At 34.8% G+C, this 18971-nt stretch overlaps 2 protein-coding genes across 31 annotated transcripts in view; one reads left to right on the plus strand and one right to left on the minus strand.

The window, feature by feature from the left end:
* Positions 1-18971, plus strand: part of LOC149556241 (uncharacterized) — a 123927-nt gene that overhangs the window by 17986 nt on the left and 86970 nt on the right. For 5 of the 30 annotated variants that reach the window (XM_089830403.1, XM_089830423.1, XM_089830401.1 and 2 more), the window contains 3 exons: positions 1782-1837; positions 2043-2079; positions 5825-5873. In XM_089830403.1, the coding sequence (XP_089686529.1) occupies positions 5867-5873 (7 nt within the window). In that variant the 5' untranslated portion in view covers positions 1782-1837; positions 2043-2079; positions 5825-5866. Of the gene's footprint in view, positions 1-1781; positions 1838-1990; positions 2080-5755; positions 5874-7438; positions 7563-18971 lie in introns of all 30 variants that reach the window. The other 25 variants (XM_089830395.1, XM_089830397.1, XM_089830392.1 and 22 more) reach the window with 12 other exon arrangements.
* LOC149556242 (uncharacterized) lies at positions 8232-17503 on the minus strand. Its single transcript, XM_089785850.1, has 4 exons — positions 17044-17503; positions 16558-16958; positions 16133-16453; positions 8232-8252 (listed from the first exon to the last, which is right to left on the minus strand). The coding sequence occupies exons 1-4, from the start codon at positions 17186-17188 to the stop codon at positions 8232-8234; spliced, it is 888 nt and encodes a 295-aa protein (XP_089641976.1). The 5' UTR covers positions 17189-17503.

The following is an 18971-nucleotide window of genomic DNA, read 5'->3' on the forward strand; positions in this document are numbered from 1 at the left end:
ATTGATCATCCTTTTTCCATCTTTGCTTCCTATGCACATTCCTATTCCTTTACCCAATAGCATTTATAAAATGAGCTTTCACCCGAGAATATGATCTATTGAATGGTTTACTATGACATACATTACATTTACAAATGTATGGCCCACCTCCGTAAACTTGTGATAATCTTGTGGTATGTCTCCATAATGGAGATGCTACATCAATTTTGAAGTTATCACTTTGTACACCTTGCCTTGCCAATGAACTTTGACTATCGGTTGTTGCCATTCTTGCACAAATACAATCTGTGAATGTAGTAAGAAAATTAAAAAAAATTAAATTAGAAATAAACTATGAACATCAAGCATACAAGTGCAAAAATATGATACAAAAAAAAAAAAGAAGATAGTTAAACTTGTTTCTTCATTTCTTGAAAGAGAAAAAATTGGAAATAAATTTGCGAAAGTTTTTCTAAAACTTTAAAAAAATTAGTAAAAGAACAAGAATGGAATGGGATCAAATGTAGCAATGCTTATCTTCGATACTGAAGTCCTTTGTAGGAGTTATTTGACACCCTGTGAATGGTCCCCCTTGAAAAATAATGACCTTGCTTTCAAAGTGCCAAAATGGAGACCAAATGAGAACAGAGCCCAGCTGCAAACAAAATGAGAAGAATGAGCAATGAATGACCTCTTTTAGAGCTGTTTTAGGGTTTAGGAGCAAAAAAAAAAAAAGGGCAATAGAGCACATGCTGAAATAGACATTTAAGTGATATTTGGTGTGGGAATGGCTTTCTGGCTTAGGGTTCTTCTTGGATCTGCATGGATGCTTCCCAAATGCTTGCACAAAGTGCATCCTGGGCATGTGGATGCTTGGTGGATGTGCTACCAAGCATCCACAGGCCCAGGATGCATTTCTTGCAAGCATTTGAGCAGAGCCCAAACAATGCATCCACCAAGCATCCACAGGTCCAGGATGCACTTCCTGTGAGCATCCAGGCAGAACACAAACAGCACATCCACCAAGTATCCACAGGCCCAGGATACACTTCCTGCGAGCATCCAGGCAGAACCCAAAAACATCCACACTTCCGGACGCATCAACATCAACATCTGGCTTTAGGAGAAGAGAGATATTTTGCAGGCTACTGTCCCTTCAAGAATGTTCACAGTAACAAGGCCACAGCAGTTCTGATATCTCTTCAAGACCAACAATACCCTTGTTTATTTGTTCATTTCTGTTTTAATATTTTTATCACCGGGTTTTGTATTAAGTGTTAATGATTTAAATCACTGCTTTACTCTATAGCTTGTTATTAAAATTGGTTGTTGAGATTAATATGGCCACTGTGGAATAGATGAATTGATTCATTACTGCTTCCTTCGATTGGGTTTGGAGATTGTGATGTCTTTTAAATAAGACAATTTTTTGATCAATGTAAACTTAATTTATTACTTAGGCAGGGTTATGAGCTTTATCATTTAACATTTCAATGTATAATGGGATGGGCTTTTGCTTTGACGTTACCCTATTTGCATTGTGTGGCATGCACCACAATATCTGCCAGCTCTTCAAAAGTATTAACCATCCTACCAGTACGCCTGAAAGTTTGGGAAATGTGCATGTTTGCCTTATTTTATTCTCAGCAATGTGTTAATAGCAAATATTTCAAGTAAAGCATGTTACTTATACAATTTTAATTTTTCTTGACTTAATATGCTTAACTCGAGCAATAATTCTTTTAAAAGTGATGTTTCATATGATTAATGGTGGTATTAATTTCTAGACTGGCATTTCGCAGGACTATACAAAGAGTTGATTGATCTCGTGCTGAGGTTTTAAATATAAATTGTTAAGGTACATGAGTTGTGCTGAACTTAGTATCTTGAAATCATGTGTTATGATGAATCTTCTGCAACATTGGTAGAATTTATGTTATCACACTAAAGTGAAAACAGTTTTATGGTTTGAGAGTTGGTTCACCTAATTGAGTGTTTCTGAGATTTTTAGGAGTTGCTTCTGGAAATGAAAATACTTTTCTTCCTCCCTGTGACATTTTCAGATGTAGAGATCTTGTGACAACTGTTTGTTGACTGAAGGTATGCACTGCCTTTGCCACCTCCAAACTCGTTTTTTGTGTTTCAATTATCCACTTATTTTTCAGCAGGTAAATGGACATTGTAGGTGATTTTATAAAATTTAAATGCAATTTTTAATGTGTGTAATGCGGGATATGTTAACTATATGCCTTTTAATTCTTAATATGAGAGTTTCAACTTTCAAACAACAATTTAAGGGCAAAAGTAATATGTTATATATGTGCCATGATACCATGTTATAATGTGAAGCATCAAAATTTTGAATTTGTAAACTTATGTGATAAAATGCAATTTTACCTAGCAGAGTTCATTTGTCAAACTGCTTTGTTCTGTTGCATAGGTGAAGAGTTTACTGTCTGGTGGAAGCATAGCTTCTGTCCAGCTTAGTCTTATTATGGTTGAACACTTTGGAACGAGTTCCCGCAACTAGCTTATGTCTTTTAGTTGCCATGTTCAGTGCAGTTTGTAGTTTTGCGTATCACCAATTACTGGCTTTTGGAAGTTAGCACCTGAGATGGTCAGCATTAACATTCTGATTTTTCCTTGTATATGAGTGCTATATAAGATTTGGCATAGAAAGAGGAAGAAAAATTTGGGAATTAAAAAAAATATATAGAAAATTATACTTTTTCTGTACTTGTTGGTTAGGACACAGCATTGCTTCCATCCATTATACCTCACTATTTAATACTTCTACCTCATATTGCTTTATTTTGCTTGTTTTGCTTCTGATTTGCTTATTGATTACAATTGATAAGTCTGTGACTGAACTTACATCATTATAACACCAAAAACGTGATTTACACTACGAAGCCTCCCAAAACATTGTAAATTTGGGCTACATGCTCATTTCATAACTGAAATGTCTACATTACCAAGAAATTTATGATTACTGTAGCTACTATTGATTGCTAAGAAATAAATCTTGCCTCGGGGAAAAGGACAGGAGACCCACACAAATTGAAGATTGACAAAAGGGTAATGAACAGTAAAAGAGGATCTTTTCTATAATCAGTCAGTGTATTAGAGCTACTTGTACAGGGTTTGTAATATGAAGCCTGTATACAGAGTAATGCAAAGTAAATTCATAGATTTTAAAGGGGAACTTAGATGACTACCATGAGCTGTGTACTTGATCTGAAATAGGATCAGTTAAGTTAGCTAATTTGGTTGGTTACTTGTTCTCATTAAAAAATAGGATCAGTTAAGTCAGCTAGTTTGGTCAATTAATTGTTATCATTGAAGCTAACTCCTTTGTGCTAAACAATTTCAAATGCACATTCTTGCACATGGACAGCTAGACCAAGTTTCAGAAGATGGCTGTTGGAGAAAGACAAGAGTAAGAGATGCATTGAAGGTCCTGAGATTCAGAAGCGACTTGAACTGACATAATTCAGACATTGTTGACGAGTTTGTTTGGGGTTTAACATGTGTCAATAGTTTGACTGTGGTTATACTTGTCTCTGACTGAACTAAGAATGCTGTATTGTTCTGATTGAGATTAAACTTGTCACATAAATTGATTAGAGCCAGAGTTGATGGGGTGTGGAAGATTTATGATGTGTCTAAAGGTTCATTTCAAGTTACAAGGGCGCTTGGGCTTCCTGGTTGACTCTTGAAACTTTTCGTTGTTAAAATCTCCAAGAGAGTTCATTGAAGGTGATCATTCCTTAATAGTTTGAAAACAAGATTTTGCAGTTGTGAAGCTTTCCGTTGTTTTAGTGACTGGGTCTTAGTGGAGCTGTAGCAGGATTTTGGTAAAGTGAGAGCTTTTGATAACTTGTATGGTTTAAGGGTATTACTGTTCAGTGTAAAAGAAGTCTATGAGGGCGTAAACATCAAACCATTGGAACAGCTCATGCAATAGTGTTTTAAGGAGGAGAGCCTTTACCCTTTTTGAGTTTTCCTCTATTGTTGTGTTTGTCTAGGAAATGATGCTCTGTATCTTTTATTTTTGTTGCTGGTTTATGCTTTTTACCTGTGGATGCTAACTTCTTGTTATAGTTTGTTAGTCTTATCAACTCTGGAATGCATACATATCGACTTTTTTTTTTCCAGATATCTGCTTAGCTAACCTAAATTCATGCATTAATGTTAGGTGAATTGCTTAGTGGAATATTGACATTCATAATGGATCAAATTAATATCCACACCAGTCACAGCTTAAATGTATCCAAACATCACAATTCCATGCATTGTAACATTATTATGACAATTTTATCTAGTAATTGCGCATATGATTTGATTAGACATTTTCTAAGAAACAGTCAAGCCTACAGATTTTTTTCCTGTTTCTGTCAACTTCAATCTCATTGGTGACTTGTTTTTAAAAGTCTTTTTAGCAAGCTACCTGTTTGAAAGATTTCTTTAATCAATATAGGACATCCTTCCATCAAATTTTAAATGATAAATTCATTTTTGTGCTGCACCTATATTTGTCTTTACCAAGATACTTTTATGCCAAATAAGAGGGTTGTAAGAAACGGCATCTATATTAAAATTTTTCATTGTTCTTTAGCATGTAATATGTATAGCTGGTTGACTTTAGCTTGCAATTGTAACTTGTTCTGCCTTTTGAGTAGGCTATATGATTTTGATAAAAAAGGTAAAACTCATTTGTAGGTTATCATGATTTGCTGATGCATAGAAACACTTTTAAATGTTGTAAGGATTTTCATCTTTAAACCAGTGTAACAAGGGCACGCGTCCCCCCTTCCAAAAAAACCCCATGTCTCGGAGACGGGGACGAGAATTTGCCATTCTGGAGTCTCCAGCAACGCCACCAGTCTGCCACTGTTGTGGCAGAGACGGGGGATGTCCCTTGAGGGGACAAGGGGACTCCCTCGATCCCTCCAAGGGACGGCCAAGAGTCTCCCATCTAAGCAAAAAAGTAAAGTTTGTTTAGAGAAAAAGAAAACATTTATTTATATCCTATTGGTCTTCTTTAACCCTTGGCCATGTGGGCCCACAACTTGTTTATTTTGGGCCTTGACATTTTGATTTTGTGGTTCGTACTTATTTTGATATATAAACATTAAATATCATATCCTGCTGCTCAATGTAATCATCTTTATAAAATGAGGAACTCATACTTTTGATATCTATGACTATTATTGTTTGATATTTATACAACAGAAGTTAGAACTCTTCCATTTGCTGATTTGAGTATTTAAAATTTTAATATTTATTGTTCAATGTTCAGCGTTCCATTTTCATGTTCAATGTTAAAGCAATGTTAAAGTTTTTAAATTTTAGTAAATTAGTATTTTTAATTTTACATCTCTATGTCTTATATTGTTATACATCTTTTCATGTAGCACATGTATAATATATAGTATATACAACTCCTCCCTTCCCCCTCTCCTCCCCCCCATCCCCCCCATCCCCAAATTGAGGCTCCTTTGCCCCCCTGACCGGAAACCTGTCCCCTCTCACGTGGTGGTGTAACTATGCAGTTTAAACACTGTTTGTATGGCTTCCATATTGATGTGATGGATAAGATACCGACAAATATTGCCAGAATTTTATGAACAATTTATCCAGTTGTTTTGATCATTTGGCACCACTTTTCATTTTGACATTTACGTACTGGAAGGCATTCTCTGTTGTTTACCTTGTGGTGGAATCATTTGTACTAAATGTTATCGTTGATCTTTTATTGTTTTGTTTGTTCTAGGAATTCTAATTATTGCTGATTTTATGCAACACACAGTAATAAGGTTGTCCCATGGTTCTTTCATTGCAGCTGAAAGTTGCTATTTGCAACTGGCCATCAATCTACATAATAATGTCAAGTAAGTAGTTCTTTTCTCCAGATGAATTTGTTTTGAGATTCTTTTTATAAATATGTAGTCATTTTGTGAGTCAGGTGCATGTAGAAATTGAGACACTCGTAATAATTCATCTTTCATGAATATTTAATTATTGTTCCAAGAATGTCAACTGCTATTTTTAAATCTGCAATAAATTATTGCTCCAAGAATGTTGATTGCTATCATTTAATCTGCAAACCGTTTCAAAAAGAGGAAAATAATAAAAAAGAAAGAACAATTGATATTTTCAATGAAATTTTAAGAAGGGCTTCTTTTATCTTTCTGCCTTTGACCATAAGTTTGTTCCTTTGTGCTTTACTACACTACAATGCTTGAGAATCTAATTGTTTGCTTCAATCTTGCTTTTTGTTCTTTGTTGTTCATTGATTTTAATGTTTCTTTTCCACGATTTCATTCTTTTGCTTAAGGTACATTGGACAGTACTTGGCTCAAATTGATTAGGGAAACAATACCTACCTGAACCCCAAAAAGCAAAGTGAAATTTTTTAACAAAGTTTTATTGGGTGCTGCATTCTACTTTTATGGTCCATGCTTTTATGTGTGCCTTTGACTACAAGGTTGCTGTATTTTTGCTGTTGTAGATGGTTTTATGGTGTATCTGAAGTGCTTTAAATGTTGCTTTCCATGCAGCCAATTAAGTTACTGTCACTAATGTACGTCATATATGATAATAGGTCCAGGGGGAATCAATTGATATTCTTATTCTTCAAGTTGATCCATAATGGGGACCATGGAGAACCAATATATACATTAAATTTGCTCCTAAAATTCTTCTTGGAAATGGAAAAAGGTTGAACTCCAAGCAAGCTCAGTGGAAATCATAGTTAATTGATTAGATTTATTATTTGTGATCTTTTTAATAATTTTGAGTACTTAGCTTATTGCTATCGTCGAGAAGAAAGAGATAATGTCAAAAGAGAAAGCAATAAGATGAAGAATTGGGGAATAGGAGTGGCTTATGTGGGTGGAGAACTTGGGCCATATAACAGAGAATTACCCACTGATGAAAACATCACCACCATCTCATCCTTTGATGAAATCAACAAAATGAGAAGTCTTTTATATAGGAAAAATAATAACCTGCGAAGGATTGTGATTTCTTTTATTGGATAGGCAGCTAGTTCATAGTTAGGTGAATACTTGTGAATGTATGGTAATCATCTATGTCACAGAGTTAGCCAAATGATATCCTTAAAGTTTGAAATTCAACAAACATGTTTCATATTTGTTAAAAATCTCCATAAAATTTAACCCCTGCAAATTGATTTTGCAAGCAAACTCTATAAACATCTTTGGAATACATTTTTAAAAAAAAATTTGAACTTCACAATGTGACATTCCAATTTTAAAAGTACACCTCATGCTATTAGTTCTGCCATTAGCCACTACTATTGAAAGATTTCCTTGTAGCATATTTGTGACTTAGGTTCCAAATTAAACGATATGTCTCTTACTGCATTTTTCTTTAACTTAGTTAATATTAATAAAACTACATCTCATGTGACTTTGTTTTGCATGACGTTCAGTGCTCTGTGATTGGACCAGGCAGCAGCAAATCCTATCATTGGATGCTTCTCTATGCTGTTAGCTAAGTGTCTGGTGTGCAGTGACAGTGGCTGCAACTATAAATCTATCACCTTCAATGAACAGGTCTAGTAGGTTAATTGATAGGGAATATGTATGCATGCTAATTTAAAGTGATTTTCTGTGGTAAGAAAAATGGGTTTTCTCATAAAGTGAGACAATTCCTGCCTTTGAATAATATTTTGTTGCACTAGACAACTTTCTTGACTTCTTCAGTACTTGAATGCCCACAAGGAAAAGTGATAGACTAATAATAAATAGATTCATATACATACATTTTAATATTATTATTAAATTAATTAATAATGTTGTATGAGATATATGTATTTTTTGGTCTACTACAAGACTATAGGGTTCATGATAATGGCCTAGGTCCAAATCTCCAAAGTGGTTTCTTTGTTCTGATGTGTGTGTTGAATGTGGTATCCCCGTCGGTGAAATAGCATTCTCACAAAAGTTAAGCCATGCAATGGGATCCCTGTAGGTGAAGTGGAAGTTGCATTAGTCCCTGTTTTTGAAGTGAAAGTTGCATTAGTATCCCCACAGAAATTAAGAGTGTGAACTGTCATGCTTGTAGGGGAAGAGATAGTTGGAGTAATATCTCTGCATAAGTTGTAGTGTGCAGTAGTATCCCCGTACAAGAACAATGGTTGGAGTGGTTACCTTGTAAATTGAATTTGAAGGTCATGTAATGGAAACGATTGAAGGTATGTGGGCCACATTATCATAACCTCACTAAATAATCTTAACAGAAAGCTGTATAACATTTAATAAATAATACAAGACATTATAAAAATGTATTAATCTGATCCTATATTTAAAAGATATATGTAAAAGATCCCAAAGAATACTTAGGAAAATATATATAAAAGATCCCAAATAATATCATTGTGACAACTATTTTTTTAAATTTACAATTTTCTTAATTTATTTATTTTATTTTTACTTCTAGTTTGAAATATTCTGTAGTTTATACTTGTGCACTACTAAAAACATTATGACATAAAGATTGATATGATTACTTATTTGCCATGAACAATCTATAATTGTCTCCCTCGAGCACTACTGCTTCTTAGATATAACAGATTGTGTTTATCTATTTCATTCTTGAGAGAGAGATGCATTCTAACTTTATACCATTTAGAGGTACCCCTTCACCAAGGGACATGATGCAGGAGTATCCTTGGGCTGTTGGCAATCTTGCATCCGCAAAAAGATATTTACTTGTTTTTTGTTTTCCAGTTATCTATTTGACAATTTGATTTGGCGAAGACCTATTTGTCCTTTCCAGGTTTTGCGGGATTGGCTTCTTATTGTGGACCTGTCGTTATCCTAACTGCACAAAATTTACTGTTACGATTGGTGGAAGTTATGCTTCATCTTCTCGGATGTTGATTTCCTATGTTATTCTTCATACGTTGTGTGGTATTTTTTTCAGCGAGGTTCTATATTTAAGAGTTAGCTTACGCACTCTTGGATCTAGACAGCTGGATATCGCATGGACCTATATCTAAGGGCGTCAATTTTTTTATAATGTATTTATGTATTTGGTCATTAATTCATTGAGGGCTAATCCTATATTGTACAACACGTTTCCTTTGTTGGAGATTGTGAACTCAAAGCTGACCTATGTGTTTTAATGGCTATATATGTGACTATATATGTAATATCATCAAGTCAAGTAAAGAAGTAGTAGGAGCCGAGCAAGAGGATAGCTCGATAGGTGCAAGTTTGGTCTATAATTTGGAATGTATTGGCTGTGACCGAGAAGGCCTTACAGCCAGACATGTATATGTTCATTGGATGTAATTCAAGATCTACTATTAATAAAAGAGTTTTTTTCAGTTATATCTTGTTATCTTTCCACCGTGTTGTTATTCGCTGGGGACTTGGTCATCTCCTCTAGGGATGCACCTGCCTTGTATTGCAGCAGGACACCACTCTTCCAAGTGGGCCCCAAGAATTATATATATATATATATATATATATACATTGTCACCTTATAATATAATTATATTATCACCACATAATGTAATTATAATATAATTATATTACCACAATATAATATTACAATACATATAATATAATTATATTATCTCTCTAACTATTATATTATCACAACTTATGTAATTATTACATTATCATTATAATTATAATAATTAAATTACCACAATAATTATTATTATATAATATAATATAATATAATATCATACTTATATTCTCAATATAATAATTTAAATATAAAAATTGTTAAAACTAGAGCCCAGAAATCCATAAAGATAACCAGCAATAAGAAAAGAGAGAAAATTGAAACAAAGAACACCAGAATTATCCTGGGAAAACCCTTCGAGATTGAAGGGAAAAACCCAGCCACACAACACAGAAAACCTTTATTGATAATGAAATGTTCAAGTGTACAATATCCTTTGCTTGATGCAAATATATAACAATAGGAGAGACTCTTCAAATTATAACCAAAGGTCTCTTGAGATTCCCATTACTCTTATAATTAATTATAACTCTTCGAATGTTTAGTTGTCACGATTATGTAACTAGATTATGTAGGATTGCCTTCAAAATGCCAAGTTGGAGGCGGTTGCTCAAATTGTAGTTCCCTTAACTATAACCAATTCTAAAATAGGGTATATTGCGAAGTGATGAGTCCAGAATTGTTGGGGATTGTATTTGATAATCTGATATTTGTTTTCAGCCATGGTAACACGAACACACGTCCCCCCCCTTCTGCTCCTTTTCTCAGAGACAGTGACGCACATAAGACTTGGGGACTCCGTCGCCTTGTCCCGAACGACGCAACTTCAGACTTGGGGACTTCGTCCCCCGTCCCTTAGATTAGGATAGGGTTATTTTCTTTTTATATCTCTAGTATTTATATAGCTACTTGAATTGTAAATTTGCATATATGTATTGTTTAGCTAATTTGTTGCTGAAAATTAGAAAGTAATTTTTTTAGCACGATTGAAAATTTCTTATTTTATTAAAATAGTGGGAGAGATGATAAAATAATTTTTATGTTGGAAAATAAATTCACACGGTATGGTTGGTGTTAAAATAAAATGTTTTTCACTTTAGGAATTTTTTTTCTATAGAATATGGTGTCAAAATTTTCTTATTCTTCATCTATAAAATAGTTGGACATGATAGTAAAATAATTTTTAGATAAAAATGTAATTTTCTTTAATAGGGTATATGATATAAATTTCCTTATTTTATTCTATAAAATAATTATTAAGTGGTAATAAAAAGTGGGGAATTTTTGTACCTAACAATTTTAAAAAAAAAATATTGGACCAATTACAGACGAGTTAAAGAAATTCAACTAAATTTATTGTTGGTCATTTTATTGTTGGTCATTATTTATTTCAAGGACGAGAGTGTTGAAAGTATATTCCATTGTTAGGAAAAAAAGTTAAAAAATTAATTCTTTTCATGATTTGAAACTTGCTTATGTTATGTTGATGTTCCTTTTATGTTGATGATGGATCACAAAGAGTGAATGTTTCATTGATGTAAATTATTTATAGTACTTCATAAGATTAAAATGTAGTACATATTATTGACCCTTATTTTGATACCGAGTTATTATCTTGGATGGTTTGTTATTGATGTTTGCATCTTTTTGGAAGCAAGCTTCTCGGGAAAACTAATAGACACTTCCCCTAAATGCTTGATTTCTTATATTTACTGGCTGAAAATCTTTTCTATCATTGAATTAGTTATGTTTCTGTATATAGCATCAACTATCCCTTCAATGGTTAAGTCTTTGGGATTTCAAAAACTAACATGAGTAGGAAGTTTTTTCTTTAGAAGTTACATCGAGATGGGAGCAACCAAGTTTTTCGTTTCATCTAGCAGAATCCCTTATTCAACTTAGTTTCACATTTCTCTGAGTTTAATTCATTATTTAATTGGTTAGTATTGATTAATCAATCAAACCCAATTGATATAAAGAATCTTTTTACTGAAGGCTTTTGTCAAGTCTTTTTAGTTTTTCTGTTTGTTGAGCCTATGTTTGATTTTTGAAGCCTTCAACGTCCTTTTTCTCATTTTTGAGTGTGTTTGTTGCCTTTTGGTCCTTTGGTTTTGCTCAAGTCATTGCTTTCGGTTTTCCCTTTGATTCGATCTAACTTGGGGCTTAATCGAAGTTGGCAATCAAAAGATATGACCATTTTAGTGCTGAAGAAGTGAACCTTTTAGGTGCAACTGCACGAATTAAAATATCATTTGATATTTTGAAGTTGACATTTACTTTTTGAAAAATATAAAATAAATTCACTTGATGTTATGTTTTTAAACTACTTTATCATTTCAATTTTTCACTTTAAGTATTTATAGAGCACTTTATGTTATATTTTTAAGTTGAGTTTCTTTTTAATTTTTCACTTAAGTGACTATATAAACTATATAGTTTAATTTAATTTTTGAGTTTTAATTCAAAACAATAGAGTAAATATTGCCTTTAAAAAGATATTTGCACATTATATATTAACTATATAGTGTAAATATTATTTATGACCCATTTGAGTAATATTTCTTCAAAAATTAAATTGACATGTGCTTAATTCATCACTTAAGTTGTGCATAACATGTCTACAAGCACATTTTCATCAAAATATGCAATTGCACCCAAATGGTGCGATTTTGAATGAAAATGCAATTTGAAAACACATAAAACATGTCATTACATGTGTTTTAGAATATGCAGTGACTCCCAAAAGGTGAGACATACATATTTGAGTGTTTTCAAAACATGCAGTGACCTCCAAAAAGTGCGATTTTGCACTAAAGGTCATTTTGAACAAAATTTAAAATATATAATTGCACCCAAAAGGTGCGATTTTGTGTAGGAGTCATTTTGAAAGATTTTAAAACATGTAATGCACCTAAAAGGTGCGATTTGTCCTAAAATGCATGTATATATCTTCAAGAAACCCGAAATTGAGGATTCAAGGGCAAAAAACATGATGTTTTCTTCCCTCAAGAACACGTTTTTCATAAAAATTGCTTAGATCTGCCCATATAATGGCTTGAAATCCATCACAAGGGGGTGTTTTTGAGTTTTAATGCATATACACATAGTAACACGAGGATGTGTTCCCCCCCCCCCCCCCCCCCCCCTTTTGCCCCACATTTCGGAGACTTTAATGCACTGGGGACTTGGGGACCTCGTCCCCTCCCCCTCCAATGTTGCCACCAGATTCCGCCACTTCCATCGAGGATGGGGGACATCTTGGTGTTGACTATTTGTAGATTCAACTATTTATGTTTAATGTTCGATGTTCCAATTCAGTGCAATGTTCAAGTATTGACTCTTTTACATCTTTATATCTTATATTGCAATACACATTATTCGTAACTAGCATTTTAAGTACCATATGTGGATATATATATAGCCCCCTCCTATTCCCTGCTGTCACCCCACCATCCCCAAAATAAGGCCCCTTTGTCCCCCCGTCCTATAAACTTGTCGCCCCGTCCCCCAGGGCGGTGTAACTATGCATATACATGCATTTGGGTTTCATGATTTTGCATATCCAAGACAAAAATGACCCAATTTTTTTGCATTTTTGAGCCACGCTTTTGTGAAAAACGCCCAAATTTGGGGCAGTTTTGATCACTTTTTGGCTCAGATGTAAGTCGTTTTGAGGTATATATGCTATTGAAGAACATGTATTTGCCTTTACAAGTAAAAAACACTTCATTTCATGCCCTTTATGAATCACGTTTTTGCTATAAATGCCCAAAAAATTGGGTTTTCCGTTCACTTTTTTTGCATTTTGGACACTCATTTTTGCATTTGTGTTCATGTATATGCATTTGGGGAAGACATTTTTGCATTCCTAAGTAAAAAAATGATCAATATATATCCATTTGTGAGACGATTTTGCAAAAACGACCCAGATTTTTGCATGAAAATGAGACATTTTTGTTAAAAACACTCAAAAACTGACATTTCCAGCCCATATGTTTGGATCAATAGGGCTTGTTTTTGAGTTTAGTACATGCTATTGCCTTTGGAAACCATGTATTTGGCATTTTCATCTCAAATTCGACCCTTCATTGCTCATTAGGATTTGTGGAATGCAAGTATAGAAGAAGTCAAATTATTGTTCGAGAATCTGGATTTGGAGGAGAATTGGTTTTCAAAGTTTATGATTCTTGTTGCTCTGGCTCTTTGCACTCCAAGTAAGGGGACATTTTCAAACTTGCTCATCAATTCATGCTTATCTTCATGCTTATCTTGCTATTTCCATGCATATTTTAGCTTGAAGTTGCACACTTGTTCATATATATGTCATGAATAGTGCATTTTTCCTTTAAATATGATGAAAATTCTCATTTTCATATTTTCGGATTTTCCCCAAACTCTAACTTTGAATTTGCATTTTGAAGTATCTTGCTTGTTGACATGTTTGAGTCTAAGACCAAAGTTACGTGTTTCTTTTGTGCTTGTCTTCGTTGTTTGTTTGTTTGTTTTCTTGTTTTTCTTCTTTTGGAAGAAATTGCAAGTTCTTTCCCAAGAACTTGATCACGTTTCACTTCACTCCACCTTCCACCTCTTCAAGCAAATGCATTGTTTCATTCCATATTCGTCATTACATGCCAAGGGACATTGCATTCATTCCTTTCATATGCAATTACACTTCAAGAGCAGTTACATGAAATTTCACTTCCCATGTCATGACACACTGCATCTCTTGCTAATCCTATAATGACAAATAAACAAAAAAGTAAGAGAGCTATCTTGCAAGTAATAAAATTCCACTAACATCACAAACTCAAACCGATAACAAATTTTCCCAAGAATTAATAGAAAATGCTTCAAAAGAAACAACAAATCTATGGTAGAGCTTCAAGGCATAAGTTGGCATATGAAAATGAAAAGCAGTGTCAAATCTCTTAGGTACTTATAGAACGCATGTCGCTGCTGGTCCTTTTGCTTTGAAAAAGGATATTCCACTCATTTGAAGCCCATTTGCCACTGCTCTTGTTCTTGTGCTTGTAAAAATGAATTACTAAATTGGTTTAGATGAGAAAATGAAATCAACAACTGTTTGCATACATGGAACATTTGCAAAGAGCGATCATGCTAACATTATCTTTTTTAGATGTAAAGATATTCAGATTTCAGTGTATTTTTGCATTGCATTTATTCTTGAGTTCTAACATAAAGAACTTTATATTTAGTAACTGATCATATTTAATTTTTGCTAATATTGAAAAAACTGTAGTTGTAGATTGGCAAACATTAAATATAGGTTAGTTACACAATCATATGTTTGCAATTTATGAGATTATCATAGACTATATTTTGGCAAACTAGATTAATACCAAAGTAACGTGAATCGGAATCGTATCGGAATCGGCATGGCCGAATCGAATCGTGAATCGGGGGTGAATCGGAAAATTTGAAAAAACCCTTTAAATGTAAAGATTTTAACAATTTAAGACTTATTTCATGCACCCTTTATTGAATATAACTTAAAAACACTATAACATCATCAAATACTAATAGAATCTAACATACATAAACATGAAACATAAAATCCATCACATACGTAACTATGTTATCATTATGTACTAAAATGTAAATTGTATGCTAGCTGAAGTAAATAAAAATCAAATGATCATAATGATTCAAATCATAGAATCAGTAAGATGAAATCATGAAGATCTATAAGACATCAAATCATAAATGTATGTATAAATCTAAGATGAAGATCCATGAAAGTTTGAAACATATGTCTATTAGTGATTCAGTATCACTATCAATATCTATACAGTGTAAACAAAATATAAAAACAAGGCTCCAACTCAAGCCTCATCATCCTCATCATCATCCTCTAGCTGTGCTGCAGCCTCAACCTCAGCCTCTGAGTATCCAGTTTGCCTATGAGAAAGGCGTGTAAGGTAGGTCCTAGAGGACCGCCGAGCCATGTCCCCTGCATGGGCAATGGGCTCATGAATAAAGTCGCTAGGGCCTGCGTCTGTGCGTGCGCGTGTGTGTCTACCAATGCCTGAACGTGCTCTAGCTGCCTCTTCTGCCCTAGTCACAGCCTCAACCTCTACATCCACGTGGTCAACCCACACGCGGTCTTCCTCAGTGAAGACTGGGTCCACGGTCTCTGTGATCCACTCTGATTTTGGATCAATCTCCTCTAGAATGATCGGAGAGGAGTCAGTGCCCAAAATTTGTCTGATCCTAAGACGAAGGTTGTAATGAACAAAGACAAGATCATTCAACCTCTGCACTGTCAACCTGTTTCTCCTCTTCGAGTGGATGTGCTCGAACATGGACCAACTGCGCTCACATCCAGAAGCGCTGCTCGGCTGACTCAGAATGCAGATGGCAATTTTTTGAAGGTTTGGGGTTGTGGCCCCAAACATTTGCCACCATCTATCTGAAATAAGGAAAAAACAAAAACAATTAGTCTCATTTACAAATTACAACTCTAAAATTAATGCATTATATAATCAACTTTAAGTTTAGAATCTAGATTCATGAACATTGAATATATTATTTATTTTTTACCTGGCTGTAGTGTTGTTTGAGCATTTATGGCCATCCTGCCAGAGAAAAGTGGCCCCTCCTTATTGTTGAACTGGTCTAGCTCAACAATCGCAGCAATGCTATTTTCATCGCTACTCAATCTTTGAATCATTGTGTATAAGCCAGTGAGAACCTCCGCATCCGCCTTGAACTCAGGACGGAAACGAAATGCCGGATTCAGATAGTAAGCTGCTGCGTGGATGGGTCGATGGAGCTGATTTTGCCATCTCCTATCGATGATATCCCAAATAGGGCCATACCTCTCCTGCACTCCTGCATATTGGGCTCTGATGGCCTCCTTGGCCCTATCCATGCCCTCATAAATGTAGCCCATAGAGGGCTTCTCCCCATCAGCAGTTCGTAGCAAAGCTACAAGGGGCTCAGTGACCTACATATAAAGTAAAACAAAAAATTTGAGTCAAAACTTAAATATAAAATAATATAACTTAAAGTAAAAGCAAAATACTAAATGTTAAATTGCAATAAATTTACCTTAAGGATTTCTCTAGCGGGTTTCCAAAAACCATCCTCATCAAATATGCAATCCGCCACATCTAACCCTACAGTGGTCGTAGCATAGGAAGAGCAAATCCACTCCTGCCCAACAAACATGCTCCTCAATCCATCCCTTGATGTCAACAAGGACTGCAAGGTGATGAAATTCGAGGCAAACCTCTTGATACCTGGGCGAGCTAACTCCTTGCCTTTTGTGTACTTCCTCATTGTGCTAAGGACAAATGCATGATTATAAATGAATTTGCATATGTTTTTTGCCCTTTCCACACATGACTTGACAAACTCAAGTTTGCCAATTTCTTCCAATATGAGGTCAATGCAGTGTGCCGCACAAGGGGACCAAAATATGGTGGGGTGCCTCTCCATCAAAAGTTTACCTACAACAATTTTAAGTCAATTAGAAACTCAAATTTCAAAATTCAAATAAATTTATTTTCAAAACTTGCAAAGTTAAAAGTTTACCTGCTGCAACATAATTTGCTGCATTATCCGTCACCACCTGGATCACATTTTGTTCTCCCACCTCTGCTATAACTTCCTCAATGGCCTCACATAAATATGTGGCATTTTTCACATGTGCGGAAGCATCAATGGATTTTATGAACATGGTATATCCTACAAGTAACAAAACAACGAATTATAATATTAAATGGATCATTAACGAATTAGCATTCAACAAATCAAAATTTACAATGTATGTAGGAAAGTAGAATGATCAATCACCTCCACAGGATACAAGAAAATTGAGGAGTGTTCTATTCCTCCTATCGGTCGAACCATCAGTCATGATGGTGCAACCCTTTGCAATCCATTCCTTTCGGTTCTCCTCGAGGTCAACCCTCATGTCCTCTACCATCTAATCCAGGAGGTATCCGCTCAACTCAACCTTAGTTGGGGCTTTAAACCCCAGACCACAAATAACAACCGCATCTATCATATTCTGCCAATAAGGAGCCCTGTCACAAATAAAAGTTTAGATGTCAAAGACTCAAATTATAAAACAAGTAGATATAATTAAAGTTTTACTTTTACTTTTAATTTTAGCTTTAAAGAAAACAAAGAAAAAAGAATCAATTACCTGGTTGCAATAAATGGAATGTTGCAAAAGTACCAAAATTTGCATATCTCCTTTCTGGCAGCATCGTGAATCTCCTTGTTCAAACCCATGCCCTCAAGCGTGGGTTGGGAACTAGGAGTAGTGCGGGGCACAAAGTAACTATCCATTCTGTTTTTCCGCACTCTAGGTTGCAATAGGTTGGTGTGGGACTCTGTCTCAGTATGTGACCGACTAGCACTAGCATTAGCACGAGCAGAAGAACTAGGATAAAAAGGAGGCCTAGAAGAACCCTCTCCAACACAACCTATGGATGCGGAAGCTGATGCAGATGCAGATGCAGATGTGGATGCGGCTGCGGATGCGGGAACATGGGAGCCAATACCCCTTAACCCTTCAACTTGCATTTTCCTATTTGCTTTGTCTTTTTCAATTTTTTCTAATGCCATTAAGCAAGTGTGTTTTGCCTCAGGAGTTTGGTGAGTGCAAACTGTAACATCATGTCCAGGTATAGCAGCAATGTGGAATTTCAATCTATAAATACCTCCGGAAGTTATTTTTTCTTTACAAAACATGCATTTTGTTTGATATTTGGTTCTTCCAGGAAACTCTTCATTATATTTCCAACATTCATCTTTTTTACCCATTGGAATTTGCGACAAATGAGAGCAAAGGCTGCTGCAATAAATTTTTTAATGTAAAATATCAAAGTTTGAAGCTAATAAAAATTAGAAAACAACAAACCCTAGTTTGCAACTTAGTAAAAATAAAGAACATTCAAGATTTACACTAAAATTCTTGAAAACTATAGAAATTTAACAAAAAACGCATAATACACTAAAAATTTAACAAAAAATGCATAATACACTAACATGCAAGAAAAAAATAAGCACTTACCTCTTGCAAATGAGTTGAGGAGTGTTGATATTGGCTCCTTAATGCTCCCAAAGCAATTGATGGGCTCCCTAAATGGCCTGCTGATCTCTTTGGTGCTCCTCCTTCTTACCGGTTGGAAACCTATGGCTTTTCTTTTCTCTTCTTCTCTCTCACTTTTCCTCTCTTCTACTCATGCTTCACAAATAGAAGGCCCTTTAGGGTTATAACAAAGAGAATAGGTCAAAAACAAAGTGAAAAAACAAGTGATTTAAAAAAAAATTTCAACTTCCCTTTTTACATGCCGCGGGCGATTCATAGCCGATTTTTTAAGGCGATTTTGGCGATTTTTACATGAATTGCCTGAATCGGCGATTCAGGCGATTCATGGCCCAAAAATCGGCGATACTGATTCACGATTCAAAAAAAATCGCGCAAGATGAATCAGGTCGCGGAATCGCCG

The sequence above is a fragment of the Cupressus sempervirens genome, chromosome 5 (genome assembly GCF_028749045.1).
Source record: "Cupressus sempervirens isolate cs-2001-9-10 chromosome 5, ASM2874904v1, whole genome shotgun sequence".
NCBI classification, from domain to species: Eukaryota; Viridiplantae; Streptophyta; class Pinopsida; order Cupressales; family Cupressaceae; genus Cupressus; species Cupressus sempervirens.

Excerpts from the sequence above, each read along its gene's own strand:
- LOC149556242 (XM_089785850.1), bottom strand. The coding sequence starts at position 17,188 with ATGTTCATAAAATCCATTGATGCTTCCGCACATGTGAAAAATGCCACA. Across the intron at positions 16,454-16,557 it reads CCGCTAGAGAAATCCTTAAG|GTCACTGAGCCCCTTGTAGC; the intron begins GTAAATTTATTG and ends CTTTATATGTAG. Across the intron at positions 8,253-16,132 it reads AAAATAGCATTGCTGCGATT|CTTTCTGTTAAGATTATTTA; the intron begins GTTGAGCTAGAC and ends AATGTTATACAG.